The sequence below is a fragment of the Tachypleus tridentatus genome, chromosome 13 (assembly GCF_004210375.1).
Source record: "Tachypleus tridentatus isolate NWPU-2018 chromosome 13, ASM421037v1, whole genome shotgun sequence".
NCBI lineage: Eukaryota > Metazoa > Arthropoda > Merostomata > Xiphosura > Limulidae > Tachypleus > Tachypleus tridentatus.
Window position 1 is genome coordinate 66491697 of NC_134837.1, and position 27581 is coordinate 66519277.

General features: G+C 34.6%; 1 protein-coding gene across 1 annotated transcript in view; it reads left to right on the forward strand.

Moving 5' to 3' along the window:
* Positions 1–231: 231 nt before the first annotated feature.
* LOC143237272 (retinol dehydrogenase 16-like) overlaps positions 232–27581 on the forward strand; it is a 32116-nt gene continuing 4766 nt past the window's right edge. The window contains exons 1-3 of the mRNA XM_076476339.1: positions 232–471; positions 23506–23718; positions 24626–24814. Of these exons, the coding sequence (XP_076332454.1) occupies positions 261–471; positions 23506–23718; positions 24626–24814 (613 nt within the window). The 5' untranslated portion in view covers positions 232–260. The remainder of the gene's footprint in view (positions 472–23505; positions 23719–24625; positions 24815–27581) is intronic.

Genomic DNA, 27581 nt, shown 5'->3' on the forward strand with positions numbered 1-27581 from the left:
GCCACAGAGTTTGCGCACGTGCTGAAACAATTAGCGTACCCTTTTATTTCTTGATTAAAAATAAAAAAGTGTTTGCAGTTAACACGTTTTTTGTTTGTTTGAATGTCGTTTCTGTGAACAGTACCATTCTTCCCGTCTTTACAACGCCAATCTCCTACATTTTTCTGGCTAGAATCCAACTTCTTTTTTTTCTAGGTTGTGCTCTTCATGCTGCCCCCTAACGGAACCGTCATGAGTCCTCTCATTCTCGTGAAGCTACCATGATGATAAAGTTGTTTATATTTGCTCTCGTGGTCACGGGCCTTTGGTTGGTGGGAATAACAAGTTCGGTGTGGTCCCAACTTGTTAAGAACATAGGGTCTTTGGTAGTGACAGTGTTTTTAGCTTACGTACTATCTGATGGACTGTATTCGGCATGGCAGAAGTACACAGGAAAAGTTTCTCCCAAACAAAAAGCTGTTTTTATTTCAGGTATTTATGTATTACAAACTTAGAATTAGTTTACTTTTATAATGACGACAAACACACTTGAAGTAAAAAGGTATTCTCAAGACGGCTGGTATGCGTATTGAAACTTTAATTAAAATAATTTATACTCTCGTCCCTAAGACATGTGCCCGGCAACAGTCAGCTGCAAACTCTCTTTGTTAACCAGAAGATGATCTAAGAAGATCGTTGTTCCATACTTTAATTTAATTAAAGTGTTAATACCCACATCTATGCGTGAAATTCAGACTTTCCAATATGATGGGAAATGTTTTAAAATTCAAACGAGCATTTTGTATAATATAGCATTCTACAAAGAAAGTGGTAAATTAATATTCACTTTACGCTTTCAGTGAGCCGGATTCTTATAATCTTAGTACTTCGTGACAGAAACCTAATCTAAAAGCCTCCATTTTCAGTTCACGTAATCTCTCGACATTTTCATGTGCGCTTGACTGTTAGCTCTCTGGAAGTAGTGGTGGATATCACGTGAAAACATTGGGTATAAGATGTTACACGAAACTAACTGGCTGGAAAACATGAAAAATAAGTATCACTTTTCTCATTAATTATGAAAATAATTATCAATGTACCATACAATAATGGACTAATTGCAGGGGCGTAGATCCTGGGAGGATGGGGTTATACATCCCCCCTTCATTTTAGGCGAGGGTATGGTACATACAATCATCCCCCCCTACAGTTTGGTCTGTTGAATTGTTTTATTGCATCACAGGCCTACAAATTGTGTGTTTGTTCTTGTGATTCTCGTATTCTTACCAATCGAATTACGTAATTACATAGTAATTACAATAGTAATTACATAGCCGAAATGTACATCTTTAATATAGGCATGCTTCTAAGCTTTTCGATCTAAGCGATAATTCGTAAGTATCAGTCAGTAGGCCTAAGTATACATGCAAGTATCGTGGCAACAAGATAACTCTGTGACTGCATGTTTACAGCTTTGAGGTTCATGTTATCAGAGATTACCAATTTGCAAATTGAACAGTCCACATAAGTGGTTGCAAAAATCATCACCCCCATCGGGTGTAAAAAATCTACGCCCCTAACTAATTGTGATCAGGTTTCAGGCTTCAAAGTTGTTTCCTTCCAGATATTTCATATCTCATAAAATCATTTTAATTATTGTATTATGAAAATTTTCTTTATGCACTATATTCCAATAGCCAGATACTTTAGTTTGGTTTGTTTTGTTTTTAATCACCAAGCTATAGAATGGACTATCTGGACTATACCCATTGCGACTATTGAAACCTTATGATGATTATTATTGGCCCTTAGACTTACCGTTGAGCCAGCGGGATAAAAAAATAAGAAACGTTTTAACAGCTGCTACACGAGCCAGCCCACTGTCTTTTAGTATTGATTCTAAAACGTTCAACAAGGGGGTCGTTCATTAAATCGGTAATTGAGGGTTATTTCGAATGATCTCGATGAACGAAAGCTCGGCATAATTTCTAAAACGAAAACAAACTAATTATTAATGAAATTATGGCAATTTATATGAACTATACCATAATGGTAACGTACTTGGTATTGCACCATCCTTCTTATATTTAATCTTCATTCCAGATATGGTATTTTTAATTTGAGAATCACTAGAGAAACCATCTTGTAATGGATCTACTTCAACACCACATTTTAAGTCTTTACTGAGTGGTTAGTTTCAATGTTTTGTGCCATTAAAGATAATGACACTGTTATGCTTGTTATATTATGTTTCACTGTAAGTATACGGATCAATTGACTAATGTCCGAATCATCTGGTATGTCAAATCGATTTTGATATCTTCGAATAAGTTCTTCCCTCATCCGACCTGGGTTACCTTAATTGCTACATTTAAAACCATTACATTCACAACCATATCTAGAACATTTCAACCGTGTTTTGTTGCTACATCGTTTTACTTTATATTTAAAAGTTAATTTCTTCATGTTAGCTCTCATGGTTCTGGGTTAGATCCAACAACTTAGACCTCAAAAATAGTACCAAATGTCTTCTTTTTGTCTAGTCAAAACAGCCCAAACTTTCACGGAATAACTCCAGGTTTCGAATCCACACGAAATAAAAGTATTAAAAAATATATCCCACGTTCTTAAATGGTCATGTTTATCATAAATCGACCAATTATTTTTGAACTAAGACTTACATAACCTAATAATGTTATGAAACAGATTTAATAGTGTATATATATATATTAATGCTGATGTTTGTGTTAGTTACATATATATTTATCAATGCATGTAACTTATACTGTTATGTGTGTATTGCTATAGTCCCGCCTGTTCTCTAAATTTGTAGAAGATTCTTGAGCGTAAGAATCAACAATATATTTATCTAAGTAAATATCAACATTGATGGGCCAAATGAATTTTCGAGAATCTCTCCTGACGAGTATAAAAGGTAGCTATCACAACAAGAGTGTAGACAGTCTTAATATTATTAGTCTGCTACAGTCAGTATACCATTAAACTTGGAAACTATAACTGTGATAAAAGCTTATTAATCCGGAAACTACAGATATTTAACAAATAAAGTTCATAAATTTCGTACATTAGAAACCGTTTAACTTCAGTGAATTAACTTTGGATGTTTGTATATCTACGAGGATATTAGATATCTTCGTTGGAAACGGCGTGAAGCTGTCCATTAAGCGAAATGTAACAATATCAAAACAGAGTTCGATCCTCGTGAACCGTCGACAAAATATTCAGTCTGGTTTGTAGGTTTATTAAACTTTTATATATGGATCATTATTTGTAATAACCGTTATTATAAATCGTATTGTTTGTATATTAAAATATATTTGTGCTAAGAAAGTAACTTGTGTGTATATCAATATTGTTGGAAAATGTCATAAAGTTGATGATACTCACATTCAGTCAACTTCTAAAAAACTCAAATTCAATTTTTCCTGCCTATTTTGTGATACCTAACGTATGTAACGTAATGGTTTGGTTTGAATTTCGCGCAAAGTCACACGAGGACTGTCTGCGCTAGCCGTCCCTAATTTAGCAGTGTAAGACAAGAGGGAAGGCCAACTAGTCATCACCACCCACCGCCAATTATTGGGCTATTCTTTTACCAACGAGTAGTGGAATTGGCCATCACATTATAACGCCCCCATGGCTGAAAGGGCGAGCATGTTTGGTATGACGGTGATTCGAACCCGCGACCATCGAATTACGAGTTGAGTGCCTTAACTACTTGGCCATGCCGGGCCTATACCATAATGAATCGGAGACTCGTCCGGGATAAATTAAATACGTAACAATTGTCGACTCTTGGGTTTGTAGTGTTTAACCTACGAAAGCGCCTCCAGGAAGATAGTTGTATGTTTGCGGACTTATAATAATAGAAACTGGGATTCGATACCCATAGCACAGATAACCTAAAATAACTTTAAACAAATAAAAATTATCTTTAAAAATTTGTTTATATTTTTATATCTTATGTACTTTTTCTGTAGTTGTTGTTCTTTGTAATTAAGCATATAGCTACACAATAGGCTCTCTGTGCTCTGCACACCATGGGTATCGAAATCCGTTGTAAGTTTGGAAACATACCGCTGTGCCACTGAGGGGCGTTCTATCAAGAAATATGAAGTAAAAGCGTGAATATTTTGCTTTTAACAGTTTTACAGCAAGAGTTAGACATAAAATGTGAAAAAAGTTATTCTTTTAATGTTTGTAAAATTAAAACTAAAAATTGTGGCTTTTGAAAATAACCAACAGAGGCTTTGCTAGGTACTTAAACATTCAGGGTTTGAGCCCAATAGGTTCGGGAATTTTTGGCGTTTCAGCATGATTGTTATTGTTGTTTTTGAATTTTCGCACAAAGCTACTCGAGGGCTATCTGTGCTAGCCGTCCCTAATTTAGCAGTGTAAGACTAGAGGGAAGGCAGCTAGTCATCACCACCCACCGCCAACTCTTGGGCTACTCTTTTACCAACGAATAGTGGGATTGGCCGTCATATTATAACGCTCTCACGGCTGAAAGGGCGAGCACGTTTTGGTGCGACGGGGATGCGAACCCGCGACACTCGGATTACGAATCGCACGCCTTAACACGCTAGGCCATGCCGGGTCATTTATGGTTCCACAGGCTGAAAGGGCGAGCGGGTGTGGTGTAACGGGGATTCAAACCCGTGACCCTTAAATTACGAGTCGAGCGCCTTAACCGCCTGACCATGTCTGGCCTACGTTGGAACGACTCTTTAGTATTAATGGATGAATGTTGTTCTGAAAGATGTGATAATAAAGAATAGATTGATACGTCTGAATAAAAACTATCTTATCTATCTGTTTTCTATGCACTCTTTCAGGCTGTGACCACATGGTCTTTAACGTCTGACGAAGGGCGTCTACTTGCACAAAATAAAGTTGAAACGATTTTCATTTAGACGTAGACTAACGTAATTACACGTTCTATTAGGTCTATCGTTCGGCAGGTTCTTTTCGAGTTACAATAGTTGGTAAAATAATGCACCAGTGCAAGTAAAAACAACAAATTAGTATATTTCTTCCTCAATGTTTGGTACACGCTACGTTCACTTGCACACAGTTGTAGGCTCATGTTCACAAATAACGTTTTATTTTCAACAGAAATTTACTTGTTAAACGTCCTACGACTGTAATAGTAAAAACAGAAATTATGATTTTGACACAATGGAAAATAAAATCTTTGTTATATATTTCAGCCGATTAATTTCAGTAACACAATTATTTAGCTGAAATATCTAATAAAGGTTTTATTTTTTATGCCTAAAAATATATATATTTTTACTATTAATATTGTAAATGTGCTAAAAACAAATTGTGTACTGCGACAAAATTTGTTTGTTTGTTTGTTTTTGAATTTCGCGCAAAGCTACACGAGGGCTGTCTGTACTAGCCGTTCCTAATTTTGAAGTGTAAGACTAGGGGTAAGGCAGTTAGCCATTACCACCCACTACAAACTCTTGGGCTTCTTTTTTATCAGCGAATAGTGTGGTTCACCGTCAATTTATAACGCCCCCACGGCTGAAAGGGAGAGAACTTTTGGTGTGATGGGGATTTGAACCCGTGACCTTCATATTACGAGTCGAGTACCCTAACCACATGGCCATGCCAGGCCTACGACAAAATTCACGGCTAATCGATCGAGTACCAGAATATAAGCGATAACTTAACACTGATTTGAATACTTTAATCACTTCTTAGTCACTGAACAAACTGGAAACTGACTAAATGCTTCAATAATTCTCGTATTTACAATGCATTCTATCTTCTAGATATTTAATAAGTTTCCAGCTCGATGACATATATGAATTCTAGGACTAGTTTAATAAACTCTTTAAATCTACCGTCATCATCGTGTCAGCAGCTTTTTCTAGCAAACAACTAAATTAAAACCTTGAATATATAGCTTACAATAATATATACAGTCCCATAAAAATATACTCACTACTATGCCTGATATTTTCAGCTTAAACATATTCCCTGACAAATTTCTCTGACAGAAATACCCGCGAATAACTCTATGTTCAACCCAGTGATTTCAGTGAACTTTCCAGGTGAGAGTATTTGACTGAGTTTTGGGAAACAGGGAAAATAAAAGTCTGGACGCTTTAATAAAAATGAACAAAATATGTATTCATTGCAGAAATACTGAAAACACGTGCAGTGGCGGACAATTCTCTCCTCAAATTATGCGACCTTTAGTCCTAAGGATTTTCGTATCACAAGGTAGATTAATTACCGCAATACTGAACAAACGTTTGTAATGCTACGAGTGGAATTACATCAAAACAAACGAAAATGGCTATTTTAAGTTTAAACGTTCACTAAATTATGAAAAACAATTTCAATGATAATTTAGAAACGCCAGATAGACCAGTGTGTTTTGCAAATTCTTGATTGGTTGTTTAATTTCTGTTAGTTAAGCTTCGTCAATGTGGAGTTTCTGTACTAGAGACGCTGGAAGAGTTATGAAGTAAATGACCAGTGTGATTTATTTTTGACATTACATTTGTCACTTGCTTACCTTTACTTATGTTTCAAGACGTAGAAATTTAGAACTTCCAGTTAAAGAAATAAATCGCTGCTCCCCAGGTGTGTTTGTGAACTCAAACCTCTAGAAACCGGTTGTCGATACCCGTAGTGGGCAGAGCACAGATAGCCCATAGTGTAGCTTTGTGTTTAATTTTAAACAAACAAGTAAGTTGCCTTTCCTGTCATTATTTTTACGGACTGGTCAGAAAGATCCAGGATGTATTATTTTGGGCAACGTGCATAATATGCATAACTACTTCACAATTCACAGAACTAACCCATAGTAACGAGTTCATTATGCATAACAAATTAATATAGAGCTGAGGTCACGTAACAGATCTGATTTTGTATAATATAAACTCTGGCTAAAGCATGAAAAGAAATGCATGAGCATTCAGAATACAATCTGAAACAGTAATAGTTATCAATTTCTATGTATTATTCAATATATATAGTATCTAAAAACAACAACACCTTAGATGTGAAAAACAGGTGTGGCCGAAACGTGTGAGTGTGTGATTTAAATGATATCAACATTGGCGGCTAAACTAGTGTTTATAACTTTGATAAGAATTGTGGAGCAAATATTAACTTATTAGTTAGCTAGACCTCATCTTTTGTTTCAACCATCATCATGCCCTAAGTTGGACAAAAACACAACGAAAAACAAAACGGCCAGCTTAACTAATGAATGAACAATTGCTGTTATTACCAGTGTTATAAGTGTAGCTACAAGTTCACCCACCAATTCTGATTTCATTCCTTTAAGTCGCACCTTTGATAACTTTTTCGATCCACCTTTATTTCACTCCTGAGTTGTTTTTTTTATTATATATCATAATTTCTTGTCAATATGCACCAACAAGCTACAACAAGTAACAAAGTGACACTCGATAGTAACCAACATTGCCTTTTGGATTGTAACCCTATTATTCGGAACAGAACTATACTTTAAAGAACGAACCAAATTCTTCACAACATATGATAATAGTCTTTCCTCTCTAAAACAGCGTTAATTAATTACTTAATAAGTTATTTTAAAGTAATTTTATGCAGTTAGGGATTAAGGGTGGCTTGGGCCCCAAACAATACGAAAAGTGGACTTTTTATAATAGATGTATTAACATCTAGGAAACTGAATTAACATCATTGTCAAAATCATACTGTGAGATCAAGTTAATTATACATATAACCTTGTAACAATATAGACAAACAATGAGCATGTACAAACACATTTTATTCACTCATGAATAATTATGAAGACAACTTGATTAGAACCTTACATATTTCTGTATAAATCTAAAATTATCTTTTTCTGGCTTCGTTCACGAAATTCGAGAATTCCAGCTTTCGAAGTATATCACGTTCTATGTTCATAAAAAACAGCCTTAAACAGTTAGATTTTTTCTGTTATTTCCTGAGCTCACTTTAAATTCGTTTCAATTTCGAAAACGATCGCTACAGTTTGATACCATCATGGATAAGTGTATTCTAAGTACTGTCTCAACATTACAGTTTGATACCATCATGGATAAGTGTATTCTAAATACTGTCTCACCATTACAGTTTGATACCACCATGGATAAGTGTATTCTAAATACTGTCTCAACATTACAGTTTGATACCATCATGGAGAAGTGTATTCTAAATACTGTCTTAACATTAGTTTGATACCATCATGGACAAGTGTATTCTAAATACTGTCTCAACATTACAGTTTGATACCATCATGGAGAAGTGTATTCTAAATACTGTCTCAACATTACAGTTTGATACCATCATGGACAAGTGTATTCTAAATACTGTCTCAACATTACAGTTTGATACCATCATGGACAAGTGTATTCTAAATACTGTCTCAACATTACAGTTTGATACCATCATGGACAAGTGTATTCTAAATACTGTCTCAACATTACAGTTTGATACCATCATGGACAAGTGTATTCTAAATACTGTCTCAACATTACAGTTTGATACCATCATGGACAAGTGTATTCTAAATACTGTCTCAACATTACAGTTTGATACCATCATGGAAGTGTAAGTGTCTCAACATTACAGTTTGATACCATCATGGATAAGTGTAATACTGTCTTAACATTACAGTTTGATACCATCATGGAGAAGTGTATTCTAAATACTGTCTCAACATTACAGTTTGATACCATCATGGACAAGTGTATTCTAAATACTGTCTCAACATTACAGTTTGATACCATCATGGATAAGTGTACTCTAAATACTGTCTCAACATTACAGTTTGATACCATCATGGAGAAGTGTATTTTAAGTACTGTCTCAACATTACAGTTTGATACCATCATGGATAAGTGTATTCTAAATACTGTCTCAACATTACAGTTTGATACCATCATGGACAAATGTTTTCTAAATACTGTCTGAACATTATACTTTGATACCATCATGGATAAGTGTATTCTAAATACTGTCTCAACATTACAGTTTGATACCATCATGGATAAGTGTATTCTAAATACTGTCTCAACATTACAGTTTGATACCATCATGGACAAGTGTATTTTAAATACTGTCTCAACATTACAGTTTGATATCATCATGGACAAGTGTGTTCTAAATACTGTCTCAACATTACAGTTTGATACCATCATGGACAAGTGTGTTCTAAATGCTGTCTCAACATTACAGTTTGATACCATCATGGACAAGTGTGTTCTAAATGCTGTCTCAACATTACAGTTTGATACCATAATGGACAAGTGTATTCTAAATACTGTCTCAACATTACAGTTTGATACCATCATGGATAAGTGTATTCTAAATACTGTCTCAACATTACAGTTTGATACCATCATGGACAAGTGTATTTTAAATACTGTCTCAACATTACAGTTTAATATCATCATGGACAAGTGTGTTCTAAATACTGTCTCAACATTACAGTTTGATACCATCATGGAGAAGTGTATTCTAAATACTGTCTCAACATTACAGTTTGATACCATCATGGACAAGTGTATTCTAAATACTGTCTCAACATTACAGTTTGATACCATCATGGAGAAGTGTATTCTAAATACTGTCTCAACATTACAGTTTGATACCATAATGGACAAGTGTGTTCTAAATGCTGTCTCAACATTACAGTTTGATACCATCATGGATAAGTGTATTCTAAATACTGTCTCAACATTACAGTTTGATACCATCATGGACAAATGTGTTCTAAATACTGTCTCAACATTACAGTTTGATACCATCATGGATAAGTGTATTCTAAATACTGTCTCAACATTACAGTTTGATACCATCATGGACAAGTGTATTTTAAATACTGTCTCAACATTACAGTTTGATACCATCATGGACAAGTGTGTTCTAAATGCTGTCTCAACATTACAGTTTGATACCATCATGGACAAGTGTGTTCTAAATGCTGTCTCAACATTACAGTTTGATACCATAATGGACAAGTGTATTCTAAATACTGTCTCAACATCAAGATGCTCAGTTCAGCAACTCGGGCTTTGAATTCGTCAAACCTTCTTTTCTGATTCTGAACTTTTTAAGCTATTTAAGGTTAGATTAGGTAAACTAAATACTACAAACAAACAATGGCCATCATAAGTGTATATGAAGTTGGATACTGTTTAGTTGTACTGGTAGGTTTCTAGTTCAGTGTATTTTTAAATGTATCATGAGTAGGAGAAGTATTTGTAAAATAAAGAATTTGTTTCTAGTTAAGTGTAAAGATACACAAAGGGCTATTTGAACTGCCCATCACGGGTATCGAAACCCGGCTTCTAGCGTTGTAAGCCCACGGACTTATCTCTGTGCCACTGAGGAACAGCATAGAGAGAAAACAATTTAGTCAAGTTTGACAAATCACATGATTTTATGTTTGGTAGAATATTTAATATGTAAAGCAAGGTTGAACCAATAAGGAAACTTAGGAAAACCATATAGTGCGCCATTAACTGTGAGCTTGATTTGGTAACATATAAACTATCATAAAACTTATGACACATTATCGTGATGCCCGACAAACTTGAAAAATGGTACGACTCAGTAAAGGAAGGGGGAGAAAGAGTGTAGATAAGTTGAATGTCCCAGGGGGGAAAACATTCTGCATCGTGTTGTGTTTTACAACAAGAATCTGAGCTTGTGTCGCTACTTCTTTTTACAGCCGATTGAACTACATCTCAAGGGTCCAGATCGAAGAGCTGTCTCAGAATCAGTGTGATGGCGCCTAGAATATGAAGCACGTACTTACTTTAATACAAGTGGTAAATGGTACTTCCACGTGCACTTCAAATATTCACTTTAGTTATTCACCTATGATAATTTTATATACTCTGAAATGTAATAGTATTTATATTATACCCTACGTACTTAGCGGTGAGTTTGAAGGTTTACGTTACTTCTACTTTCTGGTGGCCTGGCGGTGAGATTAAAGGTTTATATATACTAATATTTCCTGGTGGCTTAGCGGTGAGACTGAAGGTTTATATTTATTAACATTTCCTGGTGGCCTGGCAGTGAGATTCAAGGTTTATGTGTACTAATATTTCCTGGTGGCCTAACAGCGGAATTGAAGGTTTATATTTACTAATATTTCCTGGTGGCCTAGCAGTGAAACAGAAAGTTTATATTCCTAATAGCCCTTGTTGCTGAGTGGTGAAATTATAGGCTTACGATACTAATATTCCCCTAGTGGCTGAGTGGTGAGATTATAGAGTTAAGATACTATTATCCATCTAGTGATTTAAGGTTTACAATATAAGTATCCCGTGATGACGAGGCAGTGACATTAAAGGCTTCCCTAGTGGCTGAGTGGTGAGGTTAATGCCTTATAATACAACTATCTTTGAGTGGCTGAACGGTGAGATTGAAGGCTTTTAACGCTACGATTTTGGACTCGAATCCTGCGACAGATATAACAGAGATAATTTACTGTGTAACTTTATACTGGAACATGAGTATTCGTTCACGTAGCGCCTTGAAAGTAGCTGATTTCATTAATAATCTATCAACAGAGTACAGACACTAACATAATTTGTCGAGGCATAAATTCAGTAAAAATAATATTTCAGAGAAGATTCAACTGGCTCGGTATCCGACAGAAAGCTGTTAAACACATCAGGTATGATGGTGAAATAGCTCACATAAAATCCAGCATTTTAACTTCTGTTTTGTTGAATACATTTCTCATATTTGTTCTTATTGTAAACTTAGTTGAATTGTTTTCCTACGAAATAACAATGGACATGTATTTAACTACATTTAACCCAAAAGACTTTTAATTCATATATAGCTCTAAACTGGATTATATCTACTTGTCAACTCTTCTTCCAAGTATATACGGTTATATATGTTGTTAATTAGTATTTCAATAAATTAAATAAGGGGTAGAATTATTAAACTTGTTAATCTTAAATCAAGATTGGTACGTTATATTTAAACGATTTGGGGATGAGGCATTACATCGTTAAAATCGAGGTTATCATGTCCGGTTATGCTCTCTCTCTGACGTTCCTGCATCTTGTCAACAGCCCTGCAACTTAGTTTCCATTATCAAAGCTTTTGTAAAACTCGTATGTTAAAAGCATATCCCAACTACTTGCAGGCTTTTCATAATCCATCTAATATAGGAGGATTGACAGTTTTTCCAGAGTTCATATGATATACATAACGCACAGAAATCTATAGACACTGCATAAGGCGACTTTATCGTCATGTTTTCATATGGAATAGTGCGAATATACGTTTTATTGTCTAGATGGTTGTGGTATGCAATGATTGAATGTGTATGTCGTGGAAATAAATTGTGTACATGTGACTTGTGTCTACTGCAACTTTATATGGCTGTGGCTGTCATGTGACTTGCTGAATTTGACATTCAAAATCCTTTTTAATGTAACGCCCTCTACATTCTCTATTGATCTAACAGTAGGGAAAGTTAATAAGCTTAACATTTATTTGTATAGTACAGAAATAGTAGCAATTGAAATAATTCACGTGAATTAAATAGATCCAAAACAGTAATTCTGAATTATGATAACGATGTTTTGAAAGAGTGACCTCTGGGGGGGGGTTCTTTTAAATTATCCTGTGAAATAATTCAACGTCCGCTCCACACAACAATAATAACATTAATAAACCTTAACGTTTATACAAACTTGAACACTTGCACGCTGCTAAAACATGTTACAGGCCTATGTTACGAATGAAGTTAACTAATGTAAAACAAATCAGCTTACTTATTTAAAGTTATCCTCTTAGTAAACATATTGACTAGTTAGCTCTCTGTCTTGAAATTACTCTCCACACCTTACAATATTTCGTTTTTATAATTTATAGGTTCGAATACGCTAACACAAAAACTTAAGATCAAATCTTAGAACTTTCTAGGCGATTTTCTTTGTGTCACAACTTACGATCTGCATCTTCCTTCAACAAACAAAAAATTACGATATTAAAAATATATTATACAACAATAGTATAGCTTTATGTTCGAGGTGTTGGGAAGAAAAGTACCACAAATTCGACATTCTAAAGCTTCATACAGTTAGGAAGCTATAGCCTTAGAACTGTATGCCATGTGCATAAAGTGAACACGTCGACCAATGACACAAGAACACTTTTGAAACATGCAAAACGAAGTCGCTCAGCATTTCCTTCTTCACAACATCTGTCGTTCATTTTCATCTCCCCTTTTATTTCTAGTTTGTTTGTATAATAATAATAATAAATAGTACATTACTATTACTATTATTTTTTATAACGAGAAAGTATCCCCTACCGTGGATCAGCAGTAATTTTTAAGGACTTATAACATCAATATTAGTGGTTCGACTCCCCGTAGTGAAGAAAGCGCAGACAGCTCTTTGTGTTTGTTCGTTTTTTGAATTTCGCGCAAAGCTACACGAGGGCTATCTGCGCTAGCCGTCCCTAATTTAGCAGTGTAAGACTAGAGGGAATGCAGCTAGTCATCACCAACCACCGCCTACTCTTGGGCTACTCTTTTACCAACAAATAGTGGGATTGACCGTCACGTATAACGCCCCTATGGCTGAAAGGACACGCATGTTTGATGTGACGGGGATTCGAACCTGCGACCCTCAGATTAGCTCCTTGTGAGCTTTGCGCTAAAAGAAAAAGATAAAAGTAAAATTAAGAGAGGAAACTACTGAGAGATGCAGTCAAACGTAAGAGGGGACACTACTGAGAGATACAGTCAAACGCAAGAGAGGAAACTACTGAGAGATACAGTCAAACGCAAGAGAGGAGACTACTAAGAGATACAGTCAAACGTAAGAGAGGAAACAACTGAAAGATACAGTCAAACGCAAGAGAGAAAACTACTGAGAGATACAGTCAAATGTATCCGGTAACACTTATTTTCAAGTCTTCTCAATCAAAGTGAGAATTTAGGTTCATAAAAGAGTCTTTAAGCGTTTTGTTTTAGTGAGTGGAAGCTATTTTCCAAAACCAAATATAATATTTACTTGTATGTAGATAATACGAGAATATAAAGGTCACTTTATTGCGTTCTGTCTTTCGAACAGGCTCGGCATGGCCAGGTGGTTAAGGCACTCGGCGCGTAATCCGAAAGTCATGGGTTTGAATCCCCGTCACACCAAACATGCTCGCCCGTCCAGCCGTGGGGGCGTTATAATGTGACGATGAATTCCACTATTCGTTGGTAAAAAGTAGCCCAAGAGTTGGCGATGGATAGTGAAGACTAGCTGCCTTCCCTTACACTGCTAAATTAGGGATGGCTAACACAGATAGCCCTCATGTAGCTTTGCGCGAAATTCAAAACAAACAAATCTTTCGAACAGACGTTTTTGTTTAACAGTTATTCTTAATAAAAGACAATAGACGCCTACTTTCCTTTTCACGAACATATAGGATGAGATTGGCGCACACGCTTACGTCGTGCCGAGTGCAAAACAACCGGTTCTTTGTCAAAGTTAATACTCTCAAGGGTAATCAAATGCAACTTAATTTTATAAGTTACTTTAATTAAGTGATAAAAAGTAGCCTTATTATGATTAAATTATATTTCTTTGGAACTTCAGTTGTTGTGGAGTGCTGCAGTAATCACTTGTAAATTATTTGCTGAAGAGAATCAAATATTTATTGCATTTGATGACCTTCAGGAAGGCAATCGCTACACTGTGTATATTGTGTTTAAAATTTTACACTGATCTTTAAAAAATGTAGTTTCTTTGAAACAGTAGGTGTAAATATTCGTACCAGATAAAATTGATTTTGTGATTATTTACATGGTCCTGTCAATAGGAAGCTCAACTTGCAAGAGCCCCCCAACGGCATAGTGGAATATTTGCGAACTTAAAACGCTAGAAACCGTGTTTCGATACCTGTGGTGTGCAGAGTACAGATAACCCATTGTGTAGTTTTGTGCTTAGTTACAAACCAACAGGGCTTGACATGGCCAGGTGGTTAGGGTTCTCGACTTGTAATATGAGTATTCCGGGTTCGAATCCCCGTCTCCTTAAATATGCTCACGTTTTTAGCCATGAGCGCATTACAATGGGACGGTCAATCCCACTATTCCTTGGTAAAAGAGTAGCTCAAGAGTTGGTGGTGGGTTGTGATAACTAGCTGTCTTCCCTTTAGTCTTACACTGCTGAATTAGGGAAAGTTAGCGCAGATAGCCCTCATGTAGCTTTGCACAAAATTCAAAAAACAAACCCGTCCATTTTTATTTTTCCTTTTATTTCTAGTTTGTTTGTATAATAATAATAATAAATATTACATTATTATTATTATTTATAATGATAAAGTCTCCCTTACCTTGGATCAGCAGTAATTTGTTAGGACTTAGAATATCAAAATTAGAGGCTCGACTCCCTGTGGCGAGGAAAGCGTAGATAGCCCTCGTGTAGCTTTGCGCAAAATTCACAACAAACCAACAACCAACTCGCAATTTGTGGGTCGCGGGATCGAATCCCGTCACCGAACTCCTCATGCTTTTAGCTAGGGGGAGTTCTAATATGACGATCAATTCCGCTTTTTCTTAACAAAACAGTAACCCAACAGTTGGCGGTGGGTGGTGTTGACTGAGCTGCCTTCTGTCTGTTATATTTTTAAATTGTGAAGGGCTGGCACAAAGAACCTCAAAGTGACTTTCTGCGAAACTCAAGAAAGAAAGAAATAACATATTTACCTGTATAACGTTCACCCTGTATTGACAAACTCCTCCCATGCTTTAATACTATTCGAAGTAGTTTTTTGGTTCTGTGGTATCTCCATAATACAGAAGAACCAGGGGGCGTTAATACAAAATATATTATATTGGAGTGGCAGATAAGAAATAATTGCTCATTAAAATGTTTTCTTCACCGTGATATGTTAGAAGAACATTAACACATATATTCGGAATTTAACACTGTCATACGCATATATTAAAATTGATATGTGATAAAAAAATTGGGGGAGCAAAAAATATACTTCTACGCCCCTGGATCGACGCCCTGGATGATTGTTTGTTTGTTTTTGAATTTCACACAAAGCTACTCGAGGGCTATCTGTGCTAGCCGTCTCTAATTTAGCAGTGTAAGACTAGACGGAAGGCAGCAAGTCATCACCATCCACCGCCAACGCTTGGGCTACTCTTTTACCAACGAATAGTGGGATTGACCGTCACATTATAACGCCTCAACGGCTGAAAGAGCGAGCACATGTAGTGTGAGGGGAATTACAACCCGCGAACCTCGGATTACGAATTGAGTGCCTTAACCACCTGGCCATGCCGGGGTCCTTTTAAATAATTTAACAGAATCATCAACTAAAGCAAAGATGAATGCATTGTTTATTTTTATTCAACTTTTTCACTATATTTCGACCACTCGTGTCATCATTTTGTGAAATATTGTGCGAGTATTTTGTTCCAATTTAGAAAACATATAGGGCGACACCTGTGTTTTGGTTTAAATTAGGTTTTAGTTTACGATCAATAAACACTGCTTTTATTTTTCTTCTATTTATGTTGTTTTCATTTCATAATATTTCAAATGGATAATGAAGGCTGCACGAGCGGTCGAAACGTTGTAAAAAGTTAAATAAAATAAACAATTCACTCAAAAGCTGTATCTTCGAACTTTCATTTAAAGTCCTCACGACAAAAATTAACAATTGAATATATTGTTGGCACAATACGTAACTGAACAAAATCATTGTGTTTAACCTTCTTAGATATAAATTTTTAGTTTTATGATAATTTACTACCAAGTAGTTTACTGTAAATAGGCCAGGAATATAAATGTATAATACAGATTGAATAGGGCCGGCATGGCCAGGTGGTTAAGGCACTCGACTCATAATTTGCGGGTTCGAATCCCCGACCAAAAATGCTCTCCCTTTCAGCCGTGGAGACGTTATAATGTGACCTGCCAATCCCACTATTCGTTGGTAAAAGAGTAGCCCAAGAATTGGCGGTAGGTGGTGATGACTAGCTGCCTTCCCTCTAATCTTACACTGCTAAATTAGAGACAGCTAGCGCAGATAGCCCTCGTTACCTTTGCGCGAAATTAAAAAACAAACAAACAAATAAACAGATTGAAAATTATTAGGCTTAAAATATGCTTGGCGTTAAGTTACGAATATTAACATAGCCATAAATACCAGTACTTGTGTCAATATTAAACAGTAATATTTAAGTCTAATACACATAATTTTAGAAATGTTGTACATATTTCATAAAATAAGTAGTTTCCTTGAAGAAAATTTGATTACAAAATAAAGGTTGGGATGGTGTAGTTACATGGCTACACTAACAGAGTGACTAACTAGGAGCATCTACTAAAGGCTGAAGGGTGTACAGATGTAGTTACAGTAACTGAGTGAGTGTGTACAGAAGTAGTTACAGAAACTGAGTAAGTGTTCCAAAGTAGTTGCTGTAACTGAGTGAAGATGTAGTTCAGTTGTGATAAAAAGTTCTCTGTGTGTATTCCATCGTGGAATTAAATGTTTTTTTTTAATGAAAAAAGTTAAAGGTCACGACTAATAGACAGTAATGGTGAACTGAAGAAGCCCATAGGTGTTTTCAGTTAAAAATCAAGCTAACTGTATACAGATTGTATGAAATATATATATATTAAAATCCGCAATATTAGGTAGGCTTAAGTTTGTTACTGAGTCTTAGTTCCACAGTTTTGCGGTAGAGGGCAAGACTGTTTACAGTAATAAATATGGAATGTTTTCTTGTTTTTATCTGGCGAGTATCAATGTAAAAGCCAGTATTAGACAAGTGGTGACACTGCCCATCTAAGGATGGGTCGAATTTGTCATCAAAATACTATACAGCGTTCCTTTTATAACAATATCTACATAATAAGTGAGTCAGTAGTTCTGAGAAAGTATGCAAATATCTCAGCAAAAAGTCTGAATTTCTTCTTCTTTCTTCCGCTTCTTTTTATTATATGATAATTTAAAAACCAAAACACTGAAGTGATACAGTTTCAAACAGCGTGTTTGCTTGTATAGTGTTATTAATAACTATTAGTAATTTAGAAAATCATAATTCTAATGTAAACGATTTTAACATTATCCCTTGTAGTTAGTTTTCTTATAATATTATAGTGTTCTTTGGAAAAGCTTATGTACAGGGTGAAACAGAAATTACCAGCCTCTAATGGATAAACAATAAACATTACAGCTGAAACTTCATTGTATTTGGAATCTAGTTATAAATATATCTTTCCTATGTTTACTGAAACACTGCACTAAAACAAGCAACTAAAGAAAAAATTTCAAAAAAAGAAAGTTTATGAATGGCTAAGATCAATACTACCAGCGTAATGTAAACAAGATGGTAAGGATGGCATTTACATCAACCCTACACGGTAGTACAGGCACACAGTGTAGTAGAATGTTAACAGACAAAAACAGGATAAATTAAATTTAGGTTTGATCTAATAGTTTTATATATATTGCTGTATGTTAATTCTTGCTCGTGCTATTATGTAAGGATGATGCAAATGTCATCCTTACCATCTTGTTTACATTGTTTTTGAAGGACTGATATTAGCCATCCATGCATTTACTTCCTTTTAAAGTTTTCCTTTACTTGCTAGTATAAAGTCAGCAGCTAGTTTGTAGTATATGTTTTAAAGTATATTGTTTGTTTGTTTTCTGTGTTTTGAATTTCGCGCAAAGCTACACGAGGGCTATTTGCGTTAGCCGTCCCTAATTTTGCAGTGTAAGACTAGAGGGAAGGCAGCTAGTCTTTACCAACAACCACTAACACTTGGACTACTCTTTTACCAACGAATTGACCGTCACAATATAACGCCCCCACGGCTGAAAAGGGAGCATGTTTGACGCGACAGGGATTGGAACCCCCCGACTCTCGGAGTACGAGTCGAGTCGAGTGCCTTAACCACCTGGCCATGCCGGGCCTTTAATGGTAATCAAGTACCTTAGTTGTAGAAGATATGTTTCCATGGAAATTATGTTTTCAAAGAAAATATTAAACTAGTAAAAATGTAATTTGTAAAACGTATTTTTCTTCTAAAATTTCACTTCTTATTTTCACAAACATCTCATTCGTTGTATGAAACATCCAACATCTGACGTAATATATTTTATTTATGTAAATGGAGACGGTAAGTCCTGTACAAAGTCAGTATTAAATATCTTAATTCCAAGATTACATCTACATTTTGCTCGCTCTAGGATGAAGTCAGTGTAGATTCGAGAGGTTTTTGTTTTTTTGAGGAAGAATTTCCTCGAACACAATTTGCTCTTTGATAAGACGTTAGTGATATGACCCCAGTCATGTGACGACATTGGTTTTACTTGTAAAGATTATGACCACGAAAGAAACCACGACCATCATAGCACACACTTCCGGTTTATAGTTACACTCGCTGCTTTTCTCGTAAAAAAAAGTGTGTTGCAGATATCGTTTTTTTATTGGGGAGGATAGTGGTGATGAGGGAATAACGGGCAAAGAGTTAGTTTTGGGGGAAAAAAATCTAAAACTTTCAAGTCAATAGAAGTAACAATGAAAAGAGGACTTTAAAATCTTTAAAACACGAGTGTTGAGGTGAGAACTTTCCAATCAGGGACGGCGTATTCCTTCCACGTCATACAGGTGAGTACACCTCTGCTTTACAAGAAGTATAGAAAGCTACAAAGGTAACACTGAAAAACAAAAGTGCAATGAAAATTTAACCAATAATCGATGTGGTTTTTACTAATATATATTTTCCTTTCATAATTTACACATGTAACTTGTTTTATTCTCTCTTCTAGAGTTATCAGGTGAGTTACTAATTAAAATGTTGCATAATCGATCTATGTTGAATGTTCGTGAAATACTCTTTAAAAAGACTCAGATACAACCATGTAGCTTAGATTTCAATCAAATACAACTGAAACGTTACCATAATACCCTAGCAACACAGAAATGTGATCATAAATCCTAGTAACACAGAAATGTGATCATAAATCCTAGCAACACAGATCTGCCGTTGTTAAGCCTAAAATCCGAGAGCAATTCTTAATCACAATTTGCACGTGCAAAGAATATTAAGATATAACAATGGAATACTTTATATATCATAAGATGCCTGTTTTAAACAAATATATGCGACAGACACATATATAAATAACTGAGAAATCGCAAGTTCCCCGGGTTGTGCATGGTCAGGTAACTTGATGCTGTTAATTATTGTAGTAACAGTTTTTAACGTAATATGTATCTCACACAGCACATGGGCCTAGCATTACTTGGTTGTTAAACTGTGGATCACGGGCTTGAATCCCGTCATAGAACATGCTTGCCTTTTCAACCGTAGAGACGTTATAATTTGACGGTTAAACTCACTTTCTTAGTGTAAAGAAAGTAGATAAAGAGTTGTTAGTATTCATACAGCCAGCCCTCGAGTAGCTTATCACGAAATTCAACTAACAACCAATACTTCCTTCACGTGGTTCAACGATAAGTGTGAAGTCTTATACCTGAAGTGGATGAAGAACAACTGCCCATTGTATAGTTTGCATTAGACAACAAACAATCAAACAAACAAGTGTAACGTTTTAGCTTTCTATACAAAATGGAAAGAAGAAATTGTAGATATAAACCACAATGTGTATGAATGTTTCATATTTTAACAAGTAAATATGTTTTAAATAAGTAATACGTTGAGGAATAAGATATTTTGATATTCGAGGCTCAACTATACACATGTTCTTGGATACTTTAGCACTTAAACCTATTTTCCAACGTAAATTTAAACTCTATATTACTCATTTCTCTTCGATCAAGTCAGCCTACATCCTAAGTCTACGATAGCTTGAGTTCATCACTCATCACCATCTTTAACCACAAATATGTAGATCTATCATGACTAATCTATAAACTTTCAGAATCGCTTAGCAAATATGTTTAGGTTGAAAGTAAGAGGATGTCATTTTAACTTTATCCTTTTTATCATTGTTATAATGTTGTTATAAATACTTACACATTATTATACAGGGTGTTTGGAAAGTCCCTGTGCACATATATTTATTAGCAGACAAGTTTCAATGTAGAATACAGGAGGTAAATATGAATGAAAATTATAAACAATGTTTAAAGAGACCCCCGTTGGCATCAATACAGACCTGGATCCTTCTTATTTTGTTTATAAACACGGCTATCAGTTGGAATAGACTGAATAAAATATGATTACAAAACTCCACAGTGACTTTCCGAACACCCTGTAGTACTGTAATAATTACCAACACCTTATTATAGTATTGTTATAATTACCAACACATTATTATAGTATTGTCATAATTACCAACACATTATTATAGTATTGTCATAATTATCAACACATTATTATGGTATTGTCATAATTACCAACACCTTGTTATAATATTCTTATAATTATTCACACATTGTTATAGTACTGTCATAATTATTCACACATTATTATAGTATTGTTATAATTACCAACACATTATTATAGTATTGTCATAATTATTCACACATTGTTATTGTATTGTTATAATTACCGACACATTGCTATAATATTGTCATAATTATTCACACATTGTTATAGTATTGTCATAATTACCGAGACATTGCTATAATATTGTCATAATTACTCACACATTGTTATAATATTGTCATAATTACTCACACATTGTTATAATATTGTCATAATTACTCACACATTGCTATAATATTGTCATAATTACTCACACATTGTTATAGTATTGTCAGAATTACTCACACATTGTTATAGTATTGTTATAATTACCAACACATTGTTATAGTATTGTCATAATTATTCACACATTGTTATAGTATTGTTATAATTACCAACACATTGCTATAGTATTGTTATAATTATTCACACATTGTTATAGTATTGTTATAATTACCGACACATTGCTATAATATTGTCATAATTACTCACACATTGTTATAGTATTGTCATAATTATTCACACATTGTTATAGTATTGTCATAATTATTCACACATTGTTATAGTATTGTCATAATTACCGACACATTGCTATAATATTGTCATAATTACTCACACATTGTTATAGTATTGTCATAATTACCGACACATTGCTATAATATTGTCATAATTATTCACACATTGTTATAGTATTGTCGTAATTACCGACACATTGCTATAATATTGTCATAATTATTCACACATTGTTATAGTATTGCCATAATTACCGACACATTGCTATAGTATTGTTATAATTACCAACACCTTGTTATAATATTGTCACAATTATTCACACATTGTTATAGTATTGTTATAATTACCAACACCTATAGTATTGTTATAATTACTCACACATTGTTATAGTATTGTTAGAATTATTAACACATTGATATAGTATTGTTAAAATTACTCATACATTGTTACAGTGTTGTCACAATTACCAACATATTTTTATTGTGTTGTTATAATTAATTACTCACACATTGTTATAGTGTTGTTATAATTACCAACACCTTGTTATAATAGTCATAATTATTTACACATTGTTATAGTATTGTTATAATTACTCACACACTGTTATAGTATTGTTATAATTACCAACACCTTGCTATAGTATTGTTATAATTACTCAAACATTGTTATAGTATTGTTAGAATTGTTAACACATTGATATAGTATTGTTAAAATTACTCATACATTGTTGCAGTGTTGTCACAATTACAAACACATTTTTATTGTGTTGTTATAATTAATTTCTCACACATTGTTATAATATTGTTACAATTACTAACACATTGATATAATATTGTTATAATTACCAAGACATTGTTATAGTATTGTTATAATTACTAAGACATTGTTGTAGTATTGCTATAATTACCAAGACATTGTTATAGTTTTGTTATAATTACTAACACCTTGTTATAATAGTCATAATTACTCACACATTCTTATAGTATTGTTATAATTACTCACACATTTTTGTAGTATTGTTAGAATTACTAACACATTGTTATAGTGTTGTTATAATTACCAACACCTTGGTTATAATAGTCATAATTACTCACACATTCTTATAGTATTGTTATAATTACTCACACATTGTTGTAGTATTGTTAGAATTACTAACACATTCTTATAGTATTGTTAGAATTACCAACATCTTGTTATACTATTGTCATAATTATTCACACACTGTTATAGTATTGTCATAATTATTCACACACTGTTATAGTATTGTTATAATTACTCACACATTATTATAGTATTGTTAGGATTATTAACACATTGATATAGTATTGTTAAAATTACTCATACATTGTTACAGTGTTGTCACAATTACCAACACATTTTTATTGTGTTGTTATAATTAATTGCTCACACATTGTTATAATAACGTTACAGTTACTAACACATTGGTATAGTATTGTTTGAATTTTTCACACGTTGTTATAGTATTGCCATAATCATTTTCTCATCCATTTTATAGGGTGCGACACTGGGTTTGGTCACGAATTGGCAAAACGTCTCCATTCACTTGGATTTCATGTTTTTGCTGGTTGCTTAAAACCGACAGATAATGGTGCTCAGCAATTAAGGTCTGTTTGTTCTGATCGGTTGGAAGTTATTGAGTTAGATGTAACTGATGAGAACATGGTGTCAGAAGCAGTGAAGCGTGTTAGAACACACCTAGATGACCATAGTGAGTGATTCTTTTATCCAAAGTTTGATGCTACGTACGTGTAATTACTGAATACTGTTTTTAAATAGCTTTAGACAGTATGTTCAAAAAGTTGAAAGTAGTTTCTATCTATATAAAGGTTTCTAATCTCTTTTTTTTTTTTGGGGGGGGTATAAATGGGAAGCATGTACTTGTGGTTTTATTTACTCTTGAAACAGATCACTTTCGGGGACCATGCTGAAGTCCGTCTAGCATTTAGTTATAAATAGATTGCTTTTATATTCAGGCTGATTTGTTGGGGAACTGGTATTCATTGAGCTGTGTATGTTTAATTTCAAATTATTTCTATGTATTTTAAAAAGGTAATAGTTATGTTTTCAGAGCAATGTTTGTGTTATTTTGTTATATTTATTAAACGGTTTTAATGTGTTGTAAATTGATTGGCTATGTTCAATTATAACGGTTTCAATATAAATTGTTCAACCGTCCCATATTGTAACTGTGTAATCACAACTATATTTATATTAAAGGATTTTTATTTAACAATTACAACATTGTCATTCCTGGTAAGGTTATGTGTTATAACAGTTTGACGGAACAACTGGTAACAAACTGTACAATATGTAACACTTTTGTGAAGCAAATTCTTAGTATCTACCAAATAAAGTAGAGAAATTAGTTAAAGAAAATGTAACTGCAGGAATACTTCATTTGTTAAAAGTTGATTATTTAAATGGTTTTCTTTATTTTCTGGAATGGCACCATTATTCACATTCTATCTCTAAGTAATATACAGGCCAGTACGACATGGTTAAATTCTCTGTTTCGACGCCAATGTAACGGATTTTGCATTCATGATAAAAAAAAACCTGTTTCTAATTTAGCTAATGTTAAGAGTTAATTTAACATGTCTCATTTTTAAAAATAGATATTCAATTTTGGGCATTGGTTAACAACGCCGGAGTAGCAACGTTCGCTGAACTGGAATTTTGTCCAGAAAGCGAAGTGCAGCGAATGTTTGAAGTTAACGTTTTCGGAACAATGCGTTTAACCCGGGCTTTTCTACCACTTCTACGTGCCAGAAGAGGGCGTATTATCTGTGTCGCGAGTTACGCCGGTAGGTATTTATTTAATAGGTAATACAATCTCATTCACTTTTTTAAGTGTAAATGTATTTAAAATATTGATCGCAAAATTGTAAAAAAAAAAAAAAATTATTTCTATCTTAAGTAAAAATGTTCGTTCGTTTTAGGCATTTCTAGAAACTTTATCTGATCATGTAATTTTAAGAGCGTATGAGTTAAAGCAACGGAAAATGTTATAATATGTACTTTAGGTTACATCTGGCATATCCAGTGCCGATTGGGCCTTTCGTTTAATACCAGAACTCATCAAGATGCCTGAGATATTAACAATTTCAATGCCAGTTTATTTCAAGCACTACACCAGGTATGATGGATTTAATTCTTAATGTGTGGATCAAGGAAATCACAAAAAATGGATAAAATTGGACCAGGAGTCTAAAGTTTGGTCCAGAAAGAATCTTCACATCATTGTAAATTACGTAACTATATACATTTAACTAAGAGAACATATGTCCACACAAAACTACTCTAGGAGTAAACTCCGTTGGCTTTCCCTTATTTTACAACAATAGATTAAATGAAAGACAAATTATTCAACATCACCCACCGCCAACCGTTGGGTTGTTCTCTTACAGAAAATTTAAAACGACCTTCACTTTATAACATTCACATGGTTAAAAAGGCAAATATCTTTGGCGATGGCTTTTGATCCCACAAACATCAGGTCCCCCGAAGGTTTGTTTATTTATTTATTTTGAATATCGCGCAAAACTAGCCGTCCCTAATTTAGCAGTGTAAGACTAGAAGGAAGGCAGCTAGTCATCACCACCCACCGCCAACTCTTGGGTTACTCTTTTATTAACGAATAGTGAGATTGACCGTCACATTATAACGCCCCCACGGCTGAAAGGGCGAGTATGTTTGGTGCGACCGGGATCCGAACCTCGACCCTCAGATGACGAGTCAAACGCCTTAACCCACCTGGCCATGCCGGGCCAGGCCCCCAAAGGTAAGAAAATCTTCTGTTTAGAAGAAAACGTGGTTTCGCTAGAGTAAATTCAGTAAAAACGCTCAATACTCTTAAGTTTGTTGGTAGGATTGTTTTTAGTTAAGCACAAAACTAAACAGTAGGCCATCTATGGTATCGAAACCTAATTGTTAACGTTATACTTTTCCAGACTTATCACTGAGTCATTGGGGGTTTCTAGGCTTAAATAAACATTCTAAGTGTATTTTGTTGTTTTTTTTAAATTTTGCACAAAGTTCCTCGAGGACTATCTGCCCCAGCCATCCCTAATTTAGTATTGTAAGACTAGAGGGAAAGCAGCTAATAATCACCACCCACCGCCAACTCTTGGACTACTCGTTTATCAACAAATAGTGGGATTTACCGTCACATTATAACGCCCCCATGGCTGAAAGGGCGAGTATATTTGGTGCGACCGGGATGTGAACTCGTGACCCTCAGATTACGAGTCGAACGCCTTAACCCACTTGGCCATGCCGGGCCAGCATTCTAAGCGAGACCTGGAAAAATGTATATGTTGGGATAAACTTAGTGTTTGTCTGTCGAGCCGTGGATCAAAACTTCAAGGTCCGGTATCATGATATGACATTGAATACGTTCCATACTTTCAGCTATAAGAATGTTACAAAAATGATAACCAGTTGCACTTTCAGTTTAAAACAATCGTGTCGGATGCAGGTGCATCCAAAAGATAGTCCACAATCGGATAAGCAGTTTGAAATTATACAAAATTATGTTTAAAATTACAATGCTTAAATTTAAGCAGAGTCAGTTCAGAAGCTCACTACTAACTCCCTTCCCTAAGGGAGCAACAGAAATATTTTAAAATATTGCTTGAATGATTAACTTACTACTTACAATGAATTGTTGTTGTTTGTTATTAAGCACAAATCTACAAGAAACGCTGTTTGTACTCTGCCCACGACAGGTATCGAAACTCGGTTTCTAGAGATACAAGTCTGCAAACAACTTACGATAGAACTAGTTACGTTAAATTACATCCGTGCTTGCTTATATTTGTAGGTTATTTAATTTTAGTTTTTTTTATAGAATTAAAAATTAGGTTAAACATTTTATTCATACATAAAACAGACCAAATGTCACTTCCATTTGAAAATATAAAATTATCAAAAAATTTTTTAAAATTATTCTAGAAAAATACTGAATTTACCTCAACTGTTAACTGACAAACGAGCAGGGTAAGCTTCATTAATTTTCGATTTCCTTTGTTCGTAAAGATCCAGCATGGCCAGGGGGGTTAAGGTGTTCGACTCGTAATCTGAGGGTCACAGGTTCGAATCCCCGTCACACTAAACCCTCTCGCCCTTACAGCGTGGAGGCATTATAATGTGACGGTCAATCCTCCTATTCGTTGGTAAAACAGTAACCCAAGAGTTGGCGGTGGGTGGTGATGACTAGCTGCCTTCCCTCTTGTTTTACACTGCTAAATTAGGGACGGCTAGCGCAGATAGCCCTCGTGTAGCTTTGTGCGAAATTCAAAAACAAACAAATGTTCGTAAAATTAGTTTCGATATGTTATACAGTTTACTAGAATTAGAGCTGAAGTGAAAAAGTCGAATAAAAATACTTTTTAACGATTATATATACGAACCGGAAATTTGGATTCTAATATCCTTTTGTTTTTTAATTTTATATTTTTAGAACTTTCCCCGATTTATAAACAGCCTGGACTTCACTTAAAGTCTCATCTCGAATGCAAAGAACTAATAAATCTCATCTGTTTCCTTCTCTCGTTTGTTTCTTTAATCGAC